At 41.1% G+C, this 18,215-nt stretch overlaps 2 protein-coding genes across 4 annotated transcripts in view; both read left to right on the top strand.

Annotated features, from left to right (window-relative positions):
* The window catches only part of SEC23B (SEC23 homolog B, COPII component), a 51,839-nt gene extending 42,950 nt beyond the window's left edge, over positions 1-8,889 (top strand). For all 3 annotated transcript variants that reach the window (XM_077750140.1, XM_077750139.1, XM_077750138.1), the window contains one exon: positions 4,831-8,889. In XM_077750140.1, coding sequence (XP_077606266.1) covers positions 4,831-4,920 — 90 coding nt within the window. In that variant the 3' untranslated portion in view covers positions 4,921-8,889. The remainder of the gene's footprint in view (positions 1-4,830) is intronic.
* A 1,376-nt stretch (positions 8,890-10,265) lies between these two features.
* SMIM26 (small integral membrane protein 26) lies at positions 10,266-11,666 on the top strand. The gene is made up of 2 exons (XM_077750184.1): positions 10,266-10,448; positions 11,335-11,666. The coding sequence occupies exons 1-2, from the start codon at positions 10,331-10,333 to the stop codon at positions 11,499-11,501; spliced, it is 285 nt and encodes a 94-aa protein (XP_077606310.1). The 5' UTR covers positions 10,266-10,330; the 3' UTR covers positions 11,502-11,666.
* Positions 11,667-18,215: the final 6,549 nt, after the last annotated feature.

Genomic DNA, 18,215 nt, shown 5'->3' with positions numbered 1-18,215 from the left:
TTTTAGCGATGTGAATGGTATTGTAGTTTTGATTTCAGTGCCCCAGTGTTCATTTCTAGTATATAGAAATACAATTAATTTTTGTATTTTTATCTTATATCCTGTGACTTTCCTTCTGGTAGCTTTTTGTAGATTGTTTGAGATTTTCAACATAGATAATCATGTCATCTACAAATAAAAACAATTTATTTCTTCCTTTCTGTGAATACCTTTATCTCCTTTTCATATCTTGTTGTCTTTGTTTTCAGTTTGTTGAGTTTGTAATCAGTATTTTCTTGTACTTTAAATTTATTTAGAAGTGTTGCTTAGTTGGGGTGCCTGGGTGGGTCATTTGGTTAAGCATCTGACTCTTGATTTTTTTGGCTCAGGTAATGATCTCATGGTTTGTGAGTTTGAGCCCTGCGTCGGGCTCTGCAGTGACAGCACAGAGCTTACTTGGGATTCTCGCTCTTCCTCTCTCTGTGTCCCTCCCCCACTTGCTTGTGCTCTTTCTCTCTCTCAAAAGAAATAAACTTAAAAAAAAAAAGTGAGCATCACCCTAAATTTAAAAAAAAAATGTATTGCTTAGTTTCCAAGTATTTAGAGATTATTTTATTATTTCTGGGTTATTGATTTTTGTTTTGATTCCATTGTTGTTAGAGTATATACCTTGTATGATTTCAACTATTTTTTTAAGTTTATTTCTTTTGAGAGAGAGAGAGAGAGGAAGTGAGCACACGAGCTGTGGAGGAGCAGAGAAAGGGAGAGAGAATCCCAAGTATGCTCTGCACTGTTAGCATGACTTGAGCTGAAATTAAGAGTTGGACATTTAACCGACTGAGCCACTCAGGCACCCTTGTTTTCAGTTATTTTAAATTTGTTGAAGTTTGCTTTATGGTCCAAGCTATGGTCTGTCTTGGTGTGTGTGTGTGTGTGTGTGTGTGTGTGTGTGTGTGTGTGTGTACACACACACATATGATCTGTGTATTTCATGGTCACTTGAATGTGTATTCTGTTGTATAGAGAGTACTGTAAATGTCTCTTAGATCCTGTTAGTTGATATTGTTGAGTTCTTACATATCCCTGCTGATTATCTGTCTAGTTGTTCTGTCAGTTTTTGAGAGAGCTTTCAAATCTAACTGTGAGCTTATCTGTTTCTTTTTTCAGTTCTGTCAGTTTTCATTCACACATTTGGTAGCTCTGTTGTTTGTTGCATAGACATTTAGGATTGCTATGTTCTGGTGGGTTGACTTTATATCATTATATAATGTCTCTTTCTGTCTCTGGCCATTTTGTTTGCAGTGATGTCTGTCTGACATTAATAAAGCCCATTCTTGCTTTCCTTTTATTTTTCACGCAAAAAGATATTTGCATGTTATATCTCTTACCATTCTTTAACTTTCAGCCTATTTCTTTTCTCATATTTGAAGTGAATTTCTTATAAACAGCACATAGTTGGGTTGTTGTTTTTAATCTCCTCTGTTAAACTCTTACAGTTTGTGCATTTAGACCATTTATATTTAATGTAATTAATGATATGTTAGAGCTTAAGTCTATTTTATTTTTTGTTTTCTCTGGTTTTCATTTCTCTGTTTTTCTTGCCTTCCTGTGGATGATTTGAACATTTTTTAGAATTCCATTTTTTAAAAAAAATTTTGTTTTAGAAAGAGCACTAGTAGGGGAATAATGGGCCAAAGTGAGAGAGAAAGAGAATGTTAAGCAGGCAGGATGCTCAGCACAGAAGCCAGTGTGGGATTGATCCCATGACCTTGGGATCGTAACCTGAGCCAAACTCAAGAGTCAGATGTTCAACCAACTGAGCCACCCAGGTACCCCTGGAATTCCATTTTAATTCATTTATAATGTTTTTGAGTATATCTCTTTGTGTAGCATTTCTTAGTTGTCACTCCTGGTTGTAGATAGTAGAGCATTATATTACATTATATACATAGATTATTATAGTTTACCGATGGCTTTTTGACCAGTTAAAGTGATGTATAGGAAACTTACTCCCATTTATATTCCTTTACCCTATTTATAATTTTGTCAAATATTTTTTCTACATGCATTAGTGTTACAGTTTTTCTTCAAACATAAAATATAATTTTACAAATCTCAGGAGAAGATGCAAATCTAATTATATTTATCTATATTTTTGCTTACTGTGTTCTTTATTCCTTCTTGATACTCCCAGATTCCTTCTTTTATCATTTCCTTTTTGGGTAGAGATCTTTCTTTAGCCATTTTTCTTCTTCCTCCTCCTCCTCCTCCTCTTTCCCCTTCTCTGTCTTCTTTTTCTCCTTCTTCTCTCTTTTTTTTTTTTGAGAGTGAGTGAGAATTGTAAGCAGTCTCCATGCTCAGCATGGAACCCAACAGGGGCTTGATCCCATGACCCTGGGACCATGACCCACGCTGAAATCAAGAGTTAGACACTCAACCGACTGAGCAATCCAGGTACTCCACCTTTAGCCATTCTTTTAGGTCTGATGGTAATAGACTGTTAATTTTCTTTCATTTGAGAATCTTGATTTCTCCTTCATTCATGAAGGACATTTTCTCTAGATAAAGAATTCTGGTGGCCATCCTTTCCTTCAGCCAGCTGAAAAATATTTTGCTGTCTGTCTCTTGGTCTCTCTGGTTTCTAATGAGAAATTGTCATTCTCATTGTTTTTCCCCTGTATGTAAGATATTTCTCTGCCTGCTTTCAGAATTGCTTCTTTGTTAACACTAGTTTTCAGAAGTTTAAGTACCATGTGTTTGGTGTGGATGTCTTTAGATTTAGCCTGTTTAGACTGCTCTGCTTCTTGATTCTGTATATTTATCTGTCTTGCCAGAATTGGTTAGTTATCAGTCATTATTTCTTTGAATAACTTTTCAGCCAATCCTCTTTTTCCTTTTTCTCTGGGACTCCAGTGACATACATGTCAGGTCTTTCACAGTCCACATATCCCTGGGGCCCTGTACATTTTTTTCCCCACCTATTTTCTTTCTGTTTCAATTGCATTATTCCTACTATTTTATCGTACAGTTCACTGATTATTTTCTCTGTTCCTTCTCTGCTATTGAGCTCATACACTGAGCTTATTTGTTTCTGTGTTTCCCAGTTGTAACATTTTCCTTTGATTCTTGTTTATGTCTACTGCTTTCTTGAGACTTTCTTTGCTGAGGCTTTCTACTTTTTGTTTCAAGTGTTGTCATAATTGCTTATTGAAGCATTTCTGTCATGGCTGCTTTGAAGTCTCTGTCAGATCATTCTAACACTGTAGGCAGCTTAATACCTGCTGATTGTCTGTTTTTCATTCACTTAAAGCAAACCAGGTTTTCCATTGGCCTCTTAACACCTGGGTGAAGGACAATTCCTTGTTACTGCTGAGCGCAGATGAGCATTCCAGCTCCCTACCTCGTCTCCATGAATCGCAGGGTGGATATGGCCTTATCTGTGTTAGGTGGTAATGAAAAGTGTTGACTCTCCGCTAGGCTGCCTCTGATACCCAGTGCAGGGGACATGGAGGACATCTTATTACTGCCAGGCAGGGGGGGGATTATAGGCTCCCTGAATGGTCTCTACTGATACCATGGCTAGGGAGATGTCCCCCTGGCCATTGGGGATAAAATTCCCAGTGCCATCCTTGACCTTCTCTGCCAGCATCCTGGTGGGGATGTTGAAGTCCCTTGTTGCTGTCTTGTGAAGGTATCAGTCTAAGGTGCCCACTCAGCCTAGGCTGGTGTGGTTTGGGCCACTGTAACTTCTGTCACCTTTGGAGTGCAGCCATTATTATCTAGCATTTTTTTGTCTTCCTAGGCTATGCTGGTCCTTTAGCTGGAGAAAGTTGGCTTTTTTCTGATGTTTTTATCTGTGTGCAGTGATTGTTTGCTAGCCTCTTCAGCTCCAGGTCTGAGATATGAGGCAAAAAGGAAACCCAGGGAACTCATCACTGTGTTGTTCTGTGGGCCTCAGGGCCCTTGGTTCATCTGCTCTCTTCTCTCCACCTTTTAGAATCTTCTTACGTTTGTTTTATATAAAGTGTCCATGGATTTTTAGTTGTACATAGTGGAAGGAATAGGGAAAATCAGATCTACTCCTTATTCCTAGAAGAAATTTTCTTATAAAACTTTAATTATGCTTACATTTTCCTAATTATAATGGTAGTATCATTTTGGAAAATTTGAGTATGTTAAAGAAAAGATTAAGGAAGAAAATTAACATTACCTATAATGCCACTGTCTAGAGTTAAGTATTTCTAGCTTCTTTGTAGGTAGTGATGTACACATTTCATATATACATCATGTGTATTTTTATTTTTTACAAGTTTGGGATCTTACTGGAAGCCAAAGTTTCTATTCAGTTCTTTTCCCTTAGCATTACATAAATCACGAGCATTTTCTGGTAATACAAATATCCACCTGTTATTCAGTGGACACACTGATCCACTCATTTGTAAATACACCCTCATCGAGCTTCTCTTGTAAGCAGGGCATGAAAGAGCACTGGGCTAGGTGCTGTTAGTGTGATGGGGAAGATGGGACACGGAGTGCTGCCTCTAGGAGCTTATGCCTGATGAGGAGTCAGACTCTGGACAGGTCATCAGAACTATGGAGAGGATTAAAGTAAAAGGGCATATGCCCAGAGATGTCTGTAGTGGCAGGGATGGCCTGAACTCAGTGGCTCAGAGAAGGGTTTTGTGAGGAAATTATGCTTCAGTTGAAAGACTGGTTAGTGAAGCAGAGGGCGTACTCCCAGCAGAGGGGGAAGCACTGTGAATGTTCTGAGGTGGGAAGGTCCTTAATAATTGATGAATTCTAACTAGTTTTTGAGATACCTGCCAATAAATCTTTACCATTAAATTTCAGGAAACAGGAGCACCCATCCTAACTGACGATGTTAGCCTGCAGGTGTTCATGGATCATTTGAAGAAGCTGGCTGTGTCCAGTGCTTGTTAAGCTGGAGATGTGAGCTGAGCGTTGTCAGATTGTGTTCATAATTGCCTATAATGGCTTAAAAACGTTCCTTTCACTTTCCTTGTAAGTTTTAATAAATAATCAAAGGAAGCATTGTATGTAACTCTTTAGATTATAATTTATTTTGTATTCCTTATTTGTGCCCCTTTTCTTGCAACATGAAATTGTAAGGTCATAAATGTTTTGGTACTTGTAGATGTTTATATGCTTTTTGTATCCTAATTTCTCACTTCTATAAAATCAGAGGTAATGTATTTTGGCAACTTACTTAGATAAAAATCATAATGATCAGAAAGGAAAGAAATCTAGTTAAAGCACATTAGATAAAATAATGCTAATGCAAATTTGGTTTCCTGAGGTGTCTATGTGTGTTTGTGTGTATTTTAAGTGACTCCCCCAAGAGATATTTCCTGAAGTTAATCATCATTTTCTGTCTAAATGTTAATAGACCAAAGGAAAGCTTGAAATATGTGAAACTTTTTCAAGGTCGAGTTGTCTGGAGTGCACCGTCCCTAACTCAAATGTAAACAGCCCAGCCCAGCCCAACCCAGGTAGCCATAAAGAGTGGCTGATGGAGGTGCACCTGGGTGGCTCAAGTCAATTAAGCATCCGACTTCAGCTCAGGTCATGATCTCTCAGCTTGCGGGTTAAGTTGTGGGTTCGAGCCCCACACCAGGCTCTGTGCTGACAGCTCAGAGCCTGGAGCCTGCTTCAGATTCTGTTTTCCTCTCTCTCTGTCTCTCTCCTGCTTATGCTCTCTCTCTCTCAAAAATAAATAAACATTAAAAATTTTTTTCTTTAAAGAGTGACTGATGGGCATAAATAACTGTAACAAAGTAATAGCACGTTTATCTTGGGCATCAAGTAAAATAACTTTAACAGGCACTGTTTTTTAAGCAAAGTAATATATGCATGGTTTTAAAAAAAAGAAACAAAACTTATCCTCTGGTGTTTTGTAACAAATAACAGTTCCCTCCACTCTCTGAGCCTAGACATACTGTTCAGATGTGACTGATTTTAACCTTTCCTTTCAAGATTGTTGTTGCTGTATCAGTTTTAGCCAATGTCTCTCAATTACCATTTTCCAGAATGAGGAACGTAAGGCCTTTCTCTCCACCACCCAGTTCTGATCAGATACACCTTTATTTTTCTATTTATCAAAGTTGGTAAAATTTAGATTCTGACCTATAACCATAGTTATGTCTTTTGTCTGAAAGTTCATTCTGTAAGTTGAAAACTAATAAATACCATTTACACAGTTGTGATAATATAAAGATTGTCCATGTTCGGTCAGGTGGTATTACATGTTTCTCCAGGGATTTGCTGCCTCAGCCCTTCTACAACTTGAAGGAAAACCTGTCCAGTGACAAAATCAGTCACTGTGTTCACATTCTTGCACCACATGGGTTGGTTTGCTTCCTTTTCACATCATGACTTATTATAATGTTGTTTTCCCTAGAGTTTCTAATTTTTTGTTTTGATGAAGATTTTGTTTTCTATTTATTCAGAAATTCAAATTTCTTATTCTACTGAATGGAGTCCATTCTTCTTTGAAGGTCACTGATCTCCCCTTTAATCACAGGCCAATTGCTACGACAACAACCATCCAGGAATTTCTTTTGTCTGGACTCCTGGACTAGTTCTACTCTTTATTCCAGAAGTCATTTGCTATCTTCTATAAAAAATTACATGGGAGATAATTGACTGAATCTATTCTATCTTCATACTTGATAGCTTTGCTAAGTGTAAAGTTCTAGGTCCAAAATAATTTTCTCTCAGAACTTTAGAGCTATTTTTTCATTCACTCAATAAATAATTGTTCAGTATTTGCTATGTATGGAGTGTCTTACAGGCACTGAGAATGTAGCAAAAAACCAAAAATTTCTGCTTTTGTGGAGCTTATGTTCTGGTTAGGGAAGACCAACAATTTTTTAAAAAATGGAACTAAATTATATAATTTACTAAAAGGTACTCAGTGCTATGTAGAAAAGCAAAGCTGGAAAACTATTAATTGAATGTTGGACCATCTAGACTGATTCTTCTTTATATTTTGAAATTATATTACTGCCTTTTGCCTTTAGTGTGTGTTCTGGGAGGGTTACCTATCTTAAGGTGTTTAACACATTTTATTTCATTTCATTTTTTAAAGTTTATTTAAGTAATCTCTACATCCAATGTGGGGCTTGAACCCACAACTCCAATACCAAGAATTGGATGCTCTTCCAGCTGACCCAGCCAGGTGCCCCAACACTTACATTTTAAATGCCCAGCGTTTTTAGTTTATGTACCTTTTCCATAGAATATTTTTCTTACTTTTTGGAAATAATTTTTAATTGAGATACATCATATAAAAGGGTACAGAAAACTACATATACAGATTAAGGTTTAACCTATTCCACTTTGGTCCTTTCCATTTCAAATTAACAGAAGGTAGAATGTGGAGACCCACCTTGCTCTGGTGTTCTCTTCAGTGACAATGAATTTAGGTCCTGATGTGAGGTGGCACCATTGGGTGACAGTATTGAAGACATGGCCATGCAGGTGCCACCTCTGGGTACCGGTGGCTGTTTCCAGAGAGAACATGGAGGTGGGGAGTAGTATTGTATGGAAAGCAGCCATCCTGAGCAAGGAAGCATGGAGCCAATGTGCCTAATAAGGACTCTGAAATCCCTCTTCAAGGCAAGGAAAGCCTCTTGACATTTTAAGCAGGGGAAAGGATCAGTTAGAGTTTTTTTTCACACACTAGAGAGTGGCAGGATGGATGGGAGGAAGCTGGAATCCAGGTGAGGCCTGAAAGAGGCAGGTGTTCAGACAGAGGTGAAAAATGGGATATCAGGCAAGAGTCTGAGTTCAGGTTTCATGTCAATCATTCTTTGAATTACAGAAAAGGAAGGAAAGAGTTCTTTCCTCTTTCTTTCCTAGCACTGATAAATTCAGTTCTGGGCATTCATTTTAAGCAGCTTGTGAGATAAAGCAGAATGTCTAGCAGGTGGGCAGTAATTCATACAAATTGACTTTCAGGAAAATTTGGAGATTTCAGTCATTAACAAATAACATGAATAAAGTTGCTCAGGATGAGAAGAGAAGCGAGCTTTGAACAGAATATCAATGTTTTTGTTTTGTTTTTAGCAACCTGATTGAGGTATAATTTACAATGACTGCACCCATTTAAAGCATACAGTTCAATGAGTTTTGACAGGTGTACACTCATGAAACCGCCACCACCATATAGAACATCTCCATCACCCTCAAAGATTTCCTTAGGCAACTACTGGTCAGCTTTGTCCCACTGTAGATTAGTTTGCTTCTAAAATTTTGTCTGGTATTGTTTGTGTCTAGCTTCTTTCACTTAGCAGAATCCATTTAAGACTCACCACATAGCTGCATGTTTCAGTAGTTCCTTTTTATTTGCTGAGTAGTTCCTTTTTATTTTGATGCCACATTTCATTTATCCATTCACTAGTTGATATCGATTTGGATTGTTTCCCTTTTTTGGCTCTTATGCATAAAGCTCTGTGAACACCATAAACATGTCTATGTGGATGTTTTCATTTCTTTTGGATAAATAAGAATGGAATATCTGAGTCATACAATAGGTGTATGTTCAACTGTTTAAGAAACTGCCAGTATTGCAAAGACATTGTGACATTTTATGTTCCCACAAGTAATAGGTCTGATTGTTCCAAATCCTCACATCTCTTGGTATTCATGTAAATTCTAGCCATTCTAATAGGTGTGTAATGGTGTCTTTTTTGTGGTTTTAATTTGCATTTCTGTTTTGACTAATGATGTTCCTGTGCTTCTTGTCCATTTGTATATCTTTGGTTAAGAGTTTGTTAAAATTTGCTGCCTGGCTTTTAATAGGGTTGTCTTTTTAAAATTGAGTTGTAAGTTGTCTTTATGTATTCTGGATACAAGTCTTTGGCCAAATATAGGTATTTGAATATTTAATTTTGTGGCTTGTTTCATTTTAACTGTGACTTTTGAAGAGTAAAAGCTTTAATTTTGAAAACATCCAATTTACCAATTTTTTTTTTAAGTTTGTTTACCTCTTTTGAGAGAGAACAGAAGGGGCAGAGAGAAAGAGAGAATTCCAAGTAGGCCCTGCACTGTCAGCACAGAGCTCAGAGCAGGACTCAAACTCACCAATCGTGAGATCATGACCTGAGCAGAAACCAAGAGTCACTTAATCCGACTGAGCTACCCAGGTGTCCCTAGCAATGTTTGTTTTATGGTTCATGTTTTCTGTATTATACAAAATATTTACCTATCCCAAGGTGGCAAATTTTCTCCTTTGTTTTCTTATGGGTTTGTAGTTTTAGCTTTTACATTCAAGCCTATGATCCATTTAGAGTTGTTGTGTGTTTTTGTTTTTTTTTTACAAATAGTTTATTGTCGAGTTGGTTTCCATATAACACCCAGTGCTCATCCCCACAAGTGCCCTCCTCCATGCCCATCCATTTAGAGGTGTGTGTGTGTGTGTATGGCAAAGCAATTTCTGGAGGGTGAAAGAAGATCCGCAAAGGATAGGAAGATACCAAAGAAGATTATATTTTTGAAGCCATGAAAGGAGCAGTGGTGTCAAATGATTTAGAAGGCAAATTTGACTATAGCTGAAAAGTAGTTACTGAATATGGCAATTTACTGAATGCCCTCTATGTGCCAAGCACATCAGGTTTGCTCTCAAGTTGTCTGGTCTGGTGGAGTGGAAGTAGATTATGCTTTGAAGAAATGTATGGATAAGAGAAAAGTTAAAGGTGGACCCAGTTTTGTTTTTGAGATGTGGGTAGTGTAATTGATGGGAAAGGCCCCTGAGGAGGCTGTGAGAATAGGACCCAGGAGTACCAGGGCACCGAGTTCAAGCCCCACGTTGGACGTGGAGCCTACTTAACAATAAAAAAGAATAGGACTCAGAGCCCAGTGGAGGGATTAGCTTTGACGAAGAGGGACCCAAGCCTCACCCAGATTGGGTTCCAGAAAGGAAAATGGAGAAGAGTTGAGTAGGAAGACCGGTATTACCGCATATCTGAGAGCTGGAGGAGTGAAATTAACCTTTACAAATACCATCTGAATCCTGCGTAAGGCAGGTGGTTACAATTTTCCGCACGAGAAGTCGGCTCAGAGAAATTGTCATTTGGTTCCCATCACGTGGTATGCGAGGCAGTGGGTGCGCAGCCCTGCACGGAAGCCGCTTAGACCCCACAACTCGGAGTGCAATCCCCTGCGCGACTTTAGGGACTACACGCCCCAGGGTGCATAGGGGCCGACGCAGGAAGCGGCCTCCCAGAGTGGGCTCTCCATTGGAGGCGGGGGCGGGGGCTGTGACGCGCAGACTGGAAGGCCCGCCTCCGCCCGGGACTTCTCAGAATCGAAATCTTCTCGGAGCACCGCCATGCGTCCGGACCAGGCCACGTCTTGGTACCGGCGGATGTCTATGGTCTACGCGCTGGGCGCTTGGACCGTGCTGGGGTCCTTTATTTTTTTAGGACGGAAAAAGAGCGAAGTACCAGGTACGGTCCCCCCGCAGCCTTCGGTGAGGCGTCCCCATCGGGTTGTATAAAGGGGTTCAGCTGTGCCGCAAGCACCGGGTTTATTCTGCAAAACCAGTGGTAAAGATTGCTTAGAGCCATTCGTTATAAGGGAATCTACCCGGAACTACGTTTTAAATCCTCCTCCCTACGTCTTGTTTGTTGGGGGAGGCCGTTTTGACACTCAGAATTGGACGAATCTGTGTAAGGCTCCAGAAGGAATGTCAGAGACCCTCGACGGTGATTTAAAGAGGTGATGCCTCGGTTACATTACCTCCCGTCGCAGTTGGCGAGCAAACACTTTAGCACCCCCGCCGCCGAGTACAAAAATCTTCCCAGTTACTGGGCGGAAAAGGAAATCTCTGAGCCTTCATAAGTAGGCTGGAAATCTATAGATACCTGTAACAGTTTCTGGTTGCCTGGGGCTGAAGGCAAGGACTTGGGGCAGGACTTGCTAAAAGGAATGGTGTTTCTTTTTGTGAATGAAAGCGTTCTGAAATTGCGGCGCTTGTTGCACAGATAGGAATATACTAAAAGCCATTCAGTGGTACATTTCAAAGGAGTTAATTGTACGATATGTTAAGTACATTTGGGTAAAGCTGTTAGGTAATAAGTGCTGAAGATGGTCAGTGGCCTGACAGTACACATATCCAGTATTGAGCATTTGAAAACATTGCAGTGTCTGTAGTGCTCATGTCGTATTTGTTTTTTCCTTTTACAAAAGGGAAATATGGTGTCAGGAATCTGATGGGGGCGGGGGTAGTGCTCACCTCAGTTAGATTTCTGAGACTTGACTAATAATTTTAAGGCCTGCTGTCGTATGTTAAAAGTTCATCATTCAAGTGTTCCTTTTTTTTTTTTTTGAAAGGTAATGACGTAGAGCAAAAGGATGTCGCAAAAAATGAAATGCTCGAGCCCCCGAAAGGGTTTTACGTGGAAACAATTGTCACATATAAAGAAGATTTTGTTCCAGTCACTGACAGGATCGTCAACTTTTTGAAATCATGGACTGGTGGCCCTGGACCAGAATCCTGATTAACCGTTGAAAGCTGAATACCGGGACTGGGTTCAGCACATGCATTCGATGGATGCCTTAATTTCCCATTTATGTTTGTGAAAAGTTTATCCATTTAATTTAATTTTGCTGTGAAATATAATCACTAGCAATATGCAATAAATATTTCCTTGAAAAAAAGTGAACTTGCATATAAGAGGTGTCCTTCAATACATGAATGAAAGGTTGAAGTGAAATTTCACATCGAGCTTCTATAAGCTCAGTTTTCTGAAACTTGTTCATGTAACTTTAGATTTCTTTCATGTTGATGGCAGACATGGCTCTAGTGGTCCCTTTAAGGTTATGTTCAGCAAATCTCCACCTACATTCAGTCTGGGATTTATAGGAGACCTTGTGTACTATTGAGTACTTGGTAAGTATGTTATAAATTAGATTTTAGGGTCACCTGGGTGGCTCAGTCGATTAAGCAACTGACTCTTGATTTTGGCTCAGGTCATGATCTCACAGTTCTTGAGATTGTTCCCCGGATCAGCCTCTGTGCTGACAGCATGAAGCCTGCGTGGGATTCTGTTTCCCTCTTCCTATGCCCCTCTCCCATCTCAAAATAAATAAACTTAAAAATTTTTTTTAATCTGTTCTGTGCAGTGATACTTAACTGATAGCATCACATGCCTGGGCCCTACGTGCAAAGGAGGCTGGGAAAGTGAATTTCTGGCTTCTGTACTAGGAATTCATGAACTTTTTAAGGGCGGAAGTTCAGGGCACTTGAGTGGCTCAGTCAGCGAAGCATCCAACTCTTGGTATGTTAATGATCTCACAGTTGTGAGATTGGTTGTGAAATCAAGCCCCACGTTGGGCTCTGCCCTGAGCTTTCATCCTCGGGCCTGCTTCAGATACTCTCTCTTTCTCTCTCTCTCTCTCCCTCCCCCTCCTTCCCTTCCCCACTTAAGTGCTATCTCTCTCTCAAATAAACATTAAAAGAAATTTTTTTTTACAGGGGAAAGTTCTCCAGATATAAGAAGAATATTCAAAAACTGCTGGGCAGGCAAATACCATGACAAATGTCCACTCCAGGCAGCAAGCCAGACTTTTTTTTTTTTTTAATGTTTGTTTATTTTTGAGAGAGAGAGAGTGCGAGCAGGGGAAGGCAGAGAGAGAGGGAGACACAACCTGAAACAGGCTCCAGGCTCTGAGCTCTTAGCACAGAGCCCGTCATGGGGCTCAAATCCACAAACTGCAAGATCATGACCTGAGCCAAAGTTGGATGCTTGACCAACTGAGCCACCGAGGCACCCCATATGCCAGACTTTTATTGGGAAGTACCAAAATGCCAGCATCTGTATGTAGATCAAATTCCCTGGAGGAATTTCTTCTAGTCTCCCACCTGCAGGTAGACGCCTAGCTGTAGGAATTCTGGGAGGTGGGTGGGGGAGGAGCTTGGGGTACTTGGTGAGAATATATATTTCCATGTAGTCCAGCGCTCTGTCCTCTGGCTGGCACCATGAGTATCCCCAAGCAGAAACCTCAGCTCTCTTGAATAAAAGGCAGGGAGATTACTGGTTCTGGAGTGGTGGTGGGTACCTTGAGGTCCAGCTGCTTATAAAGACCCATACATTCTTCTATTTTCAGCACCCCTCCCTCCACCTCTACCTCCAGTGTTCCCGCTGCCTCCAGTTACGGAGATCTTTCCAGTTTCTATGAGGCTAAATACTGGCTTCTCATCAGTGTCCTCTTTGCAGGTGCTGACAAAGATTCTTTGCTTGACAAAACTTTAGTTGGGCTCCTGAAACCTCTCCAAGGCCCCTCTGTGCATTCCCTTGTAAAATCCTGCTTTAGCAGGAACCCTGCTAAGTCACTTTAACCAGAACTCTCCACACTTGATACCTGACCATCTTGATATCTGATCAGGTTCCACATCCTCCACCATCCATCTGGTGATGCCTGATCAGCCTGGCCTGTCTTCAGCAAGGATCCTACTAGATCAGCTTAACCAACTAGAATCTTCTTGTACCTGATGTTTCCTCCTGGTAATTTTCCATCCCCTGATTCTCACTCTGCTCCTTGACTGTAAATTCCCACTTGCCCATTGCTGTATTCAGTTGAGCCCCCTTTCTCTCCCTGTCCTGAATAAAGTCTGCCTTACTGTGTTTTAACAAGGGTAATTGAATACTTTTTTCTTTAACAGCCCTAAGGTTTCTGGTTCTTCCCCTCCATTATGTCAGTTACCAGTCCACCATCTGATTTCTCTCTTTATACATTATGCTTTGAGGAAACATGGCTCCTAGTTTCATCAAAGTGGAAGTTTGTGTTTACACATGAGAAGATTTTTAGTGCCAGCTCTACTCAAAATTTTTTAAAGCTTTCATAGATAGATAGATGATAGAGATAGTATATCTGCTTACATTTTCTTCTTGTTTAAAACACTTCAACCCCAGTTGCTTGTGGTAAGGCCACATACTTCCTCCATAATCTTATTTCTAACCAACCAGTAAAACACAACAAACTGTGGCTCCAAGTAGCCTGGAACTAAGTGATTCCTATAGTGTAGCCAAATTGTGGCCCAAATAGACCTTTATGGACTTATCTAGCAACTAAATATAATTAATAATGTTTCTCTGGGAAAACGTTTTCAGAATTCCAAACATCCACGTTACAAATGCAATTTAAATTTGTGTTCACAAGTTGGGAACTGCCTGTTAAAAAAGTTTGCAGGATTGGAAACAAGCTTCCGTAAATTCAGAGGTCTGGCAGTATTGAGTGCATAACTTTTCTTAAAGGTAAATTTTACATAAAGTGGGGATTGCTTGTTGCTGCTAGTAACCGTGGCCTGACTACAGCAGCTTACATTCAGAGGGGTTTGTTCTCACAGGAGCAGCCAGCAGTAGGTTGTCCAGGGCTGGTAGAGGGGATGCTTGGAGTTATCCAGGGCCCAGGCTTCTTCTGTCCTGATTCTCCATTCATAGAAAGTGGTTTCCATGCTCTCATTCACAGGATGGTGCTGAAGACTCCACACTCCTGGACAGGAGGAAGTGGAGCCATGCAGAGGGATACTCTAGCTGTCAGCCTTCTCTTACCTGAGCCTTCCTTAGGCCCCACCTGACAACTTCCGCTTACATCTCATTGGCCAGCCTGAGCTGATGGGAGAGAGCTCATGCAATGTGCCTTGGAGTCCCTGAGGAGGCCTTTCTTCTGTGTCCTTTATAAGCTTGTAACCTAGCTATGCAGAAGAATTGAGAGAGCAGGCCTACATGGCTATCCTTACAAAGGCTGGCCAGCCAGGTGGGTCCTCAGCTGGCATCCAGGAACTTGGATTTCCTCAGAGTTTCTACCATTCTCGAACTGATGAGAGAGGCTCCTTGTCGCTAAACTGTGCAAACAATGTGGTCCTTAGTGGAATACCTTGCTTTCCATTTGAGAATCTGGAAATTTGGTGCATGCTAGACAGAAGTGTGGTCTCTAGATGGGGTGTCTCTTAATCGGATGGGTGCCTCCAAATGTGGGATGATGATCAGGTGGAAGCTGGTGATGCTCGAGGTGAAAGAGTTCACTTGCGGCAGAACAAAGGAGATAGAAGTTTACTGAATACAGTGCAAGGGTGTGGTGGGCTAGATAACAGAGAAGAGGCTGTCTGCAATGAGGCAGTGGGTTGGGGCTGTTTTTAAAGGGAGAAGAGGAGGAGGTGTGATATATGGGATTCTCCATTGGTCAGGGCCAATGGGTATTTTGAGGTGGGTCACCTGATGGGCCTGTCTGTATTCAGCCAGGTGGGCGCTATGGGCCCTCTCCACATTCTATTGCTCAAGTCTGCTTGCCTAAAAGCAGCCTCTACAAGAACGTACCTACATCAACAGTCCCCAGTCAAAGCTGTGGGCATTGAGTCTCTAATGAGCTTCCTGGTAAACACTTTATTTTTTTTTAATTTTTTAAATGTTTATTTATATTTGAGAGAAAGAGAGAGAGACAGACAGACAGACAGAACTTGAGCAGGGGAGAGGTAGAGAGACAGAGACAGAATCTGAAACAGGATCCAGGCTCCGAGCTATGAGCCGTCAGCACAGAGCCTGATGTGGTTTTCGAAATCACAAACCATGAGGTCATGACCTGAGCCGATGTCAGACACTTAACTGACTGAGCCACCCAGGCACCCCTCTGGTAAACACTTTAGAAATGTCACATGATGCCAGAGGAATCAAGCACCAGAAACTGTACTGGAAGAAGGGTCTGGAAGCCTGTGCCTGGTTCCCTCTAGACTTTGCCCCAAGTGCCTTTTTCCTCTGCAGATTCTGCTTTGTATCTTCACTGTAATAAGTCATAGCTATGAGTATGACTAATTGCTGAGTCCTCAAAGTCCTGCTAAGGAATCACCAAATTTGGGGGTGGTCCTGGGGACCCTGGGCACACTACCCATGCAAAGTCCATCTAGATATGGAAGGATGGCTATTATAAAGTTGAAGATTGTCAAAATAGATTTTTCAAGGGGCACCTGGCTGGCTCAGATGGTAAAGCCCACAACTCTTGATGTTGGGGTTGAGAGTTCAAGCCCCACATTGGGTTTAGAGATTACTTAGAAACAAAATCTTTATATATACTTTTAAAAAAGTTAAAAACATGAATCTAACATAAAATCAGATGAGTAAATATCAAAGACTTGTTCAACTCATCAGTGAAAAAACCGGTAGGATGATAAAGCTAGTTCAAAGAGAATAGGGGAACAGGGATGATTTAGGCATTGGAGAAAGAAATGTTAGAATAAGATTTCTGGTTAATATTCTACAGGGCAGTAAATACCTATACGTAGGGGTTTTGTTTACTAGACAGGAATCACTTTTATTCTCATTGGCCAGAATCTAGAAGTTGCTATGTAACTTCACAAAACCCAAGTGTTTAATCATAGGTAAATGATGGGTCAAACAAAGGTACATTCCCCTAGATGATTAAGGAATCTTTGAGTGACCCTGTAAAAAAAAATCTTTGAATGGGACCCAATTCCAACTGTGTGTTAGCAAGGGGTGGGGGAGTTCCCCACACCAAAGCAATTCTTGGACACTAGCTGGGGGTCCAATAGTTCAACTCCATTCTGACACTATTTACCCAGAGAGAGCATCAGATCCCACAGATCAAGGGGTCAGTTCTGTAAGACTGTCACTTCCTCACCAGATGCCAGTCACAGCCCAGGTCCTTCTCACCTGAATGAAGGAAGACCAAATATATATTTCTTATTCTAAATCACAGTATCACAGCTTGTTAAACACAGTGACAAGATGACATTAAAAGCACTTGCTAGGGGCAGCTGGGTGGCTCAATTGGTTGAGTGTCTTACTTTGGCTCATGGCATGATCTCACTGATGGTGAGGTCGAGCCCCACGTCGGGCTCTGTGCTGACGGCTCAGAGCCTGGAGCCCACTTTGGAATCTCTGTCTCCCTCTCTCTCTGCTCCTCCCCTGCTCACCCACTGTGTCTCTCTCTCACAAATAAATAAATATTTTTAAAAAGTTAAAAATAAAATAAGCACTTAGTACCTTCCTTTCACCTGATACTCCAAGTTTTGGATAATTTTTCTTTATAGCATCCTGACAGCACTCAGTCATTGGCAATGTCAGGCAGTGGCTCAATTTCCAGTCCTCCTGGTAACTGCTGCCTCACCAAACACCATAGGTGAGTTGAAGTTCACATCTAACGTAAGGAAGTATTTTGAGTGGATTTTGTGGACGGGATCAGATAGGGCTAAGAAAGAAGTAAGGGAGATGATTCATTTTCATAAATACCAAATAAAAACTATGCTGTCTAATAATCATAGATTTACAACCTATTGGAAATATGAATGAACCCTCTACCACCACCACCAAAGGAGTCCCACACCTTTAGACACTTCACTTGCTGGTTCTTCCCCTCTCCATTTTTGGGGCTTATTTTCACTGGCTTTGTAATGAGCATAAGCCAAAGAACAAAGGGAGGAGGGACTGAAAGTCTCTACATCACCTCAGGGACTGTACATGTGTTCCAGTCAGACTACTTTTTGCCTTACTAGGGCCCCTAGGCGATGACTGGGTAAGGCTGTAATCTCTGTAGTGCTCAGCCAATAAGGAACCAGGGGAGGGACTTGCACGCTAGCAGAGAAATTGTCTGCCTTCACTGCCCCGAGTGTGCCTGTCCATCAGATACCTGCCCTTGCAAGAACATTGATTAAAGCCTCTCTTCCCTGTACTCTGAGGCTCCAGGTCCCTCCTTTTGTTGGGTTGATGGACTTATTTCTAACAGGTTTTTTCTGGTGATAGCGTATCAGAGGGCTGTCTTGCCATTTTTTTGTATTTTTTCTGTCACAGATTCAGCATGCATCAAAAGGAACCTGAGACTCTCCTGGAGGTTGTCTATTTGCAGAGAAGAAAACCATACCCAGTTGTGTACTGATGGAACCAGAAAGATGTCTAAGTGGCAGAAGTTAAAGAAGCAACAGTTAAGATTTTCCTAAGCCATCAAGAGCTACCTACTGGAGCTAAAAAATATGCTTTTGGGCAGACACTGTACTCCAGAGTGCTCTAGCATGCAGAGTGTTGGGCTTTTTTTTTTTTTCCTTTAACGTTTACTTATTTTTGAGAGACAGAGCATGAATGGGGGAGGAGCATAGAGAGAGGGAGACACAGAATCCGAAGCAGGTTGCAGGCTCTGAACTGTCAGCACAGAGCCCAACGCGTGGCCTGAACTCATGAACCATGAGATCATGACCTGAGCTAAAG

The sequence above is a fragment of the Crocuta crocuta genome, unplaced genomic scaffold (assembly GCF_008692635.1).
Source record: "Crocuta crocuta isolate KB4526 unplaced genomic scaffold, BGI_CrCroc_1.0 scaffold209, whole genome shotgun sequence".
Classification (NCBI taxonomy): domain Eukaryota; kingdom Metazoa; phylum Chordata; class Mammalia; order Carnivora; family Hyaenidae; genus Crocuta; species Crocuta crocuta.
Note: the sequence above shows the minus strand (reverse complement) of the source record. Positions and strands in the feature narration are given on the sequence as shown.

What these genes read in the sequence shown, in the direction of transcription:
- SMIM26 (XM_077750184.1), top strand. Translation starts at nt 10,331, where the DNA reads ATGCGTCCGGACCAGGCCACGTCTTGGTACCGGCGGATGTCTATGGTC. An exon ending in GAAAAAGAGCGAAGTACCAG is followed by an intron (nt 10,449 to 11,334) that starts GTACGGTCCCCC and finishes TTTTTTTGAAAG; the next exon opens with GTAATGACGTAGAGCAAAAG.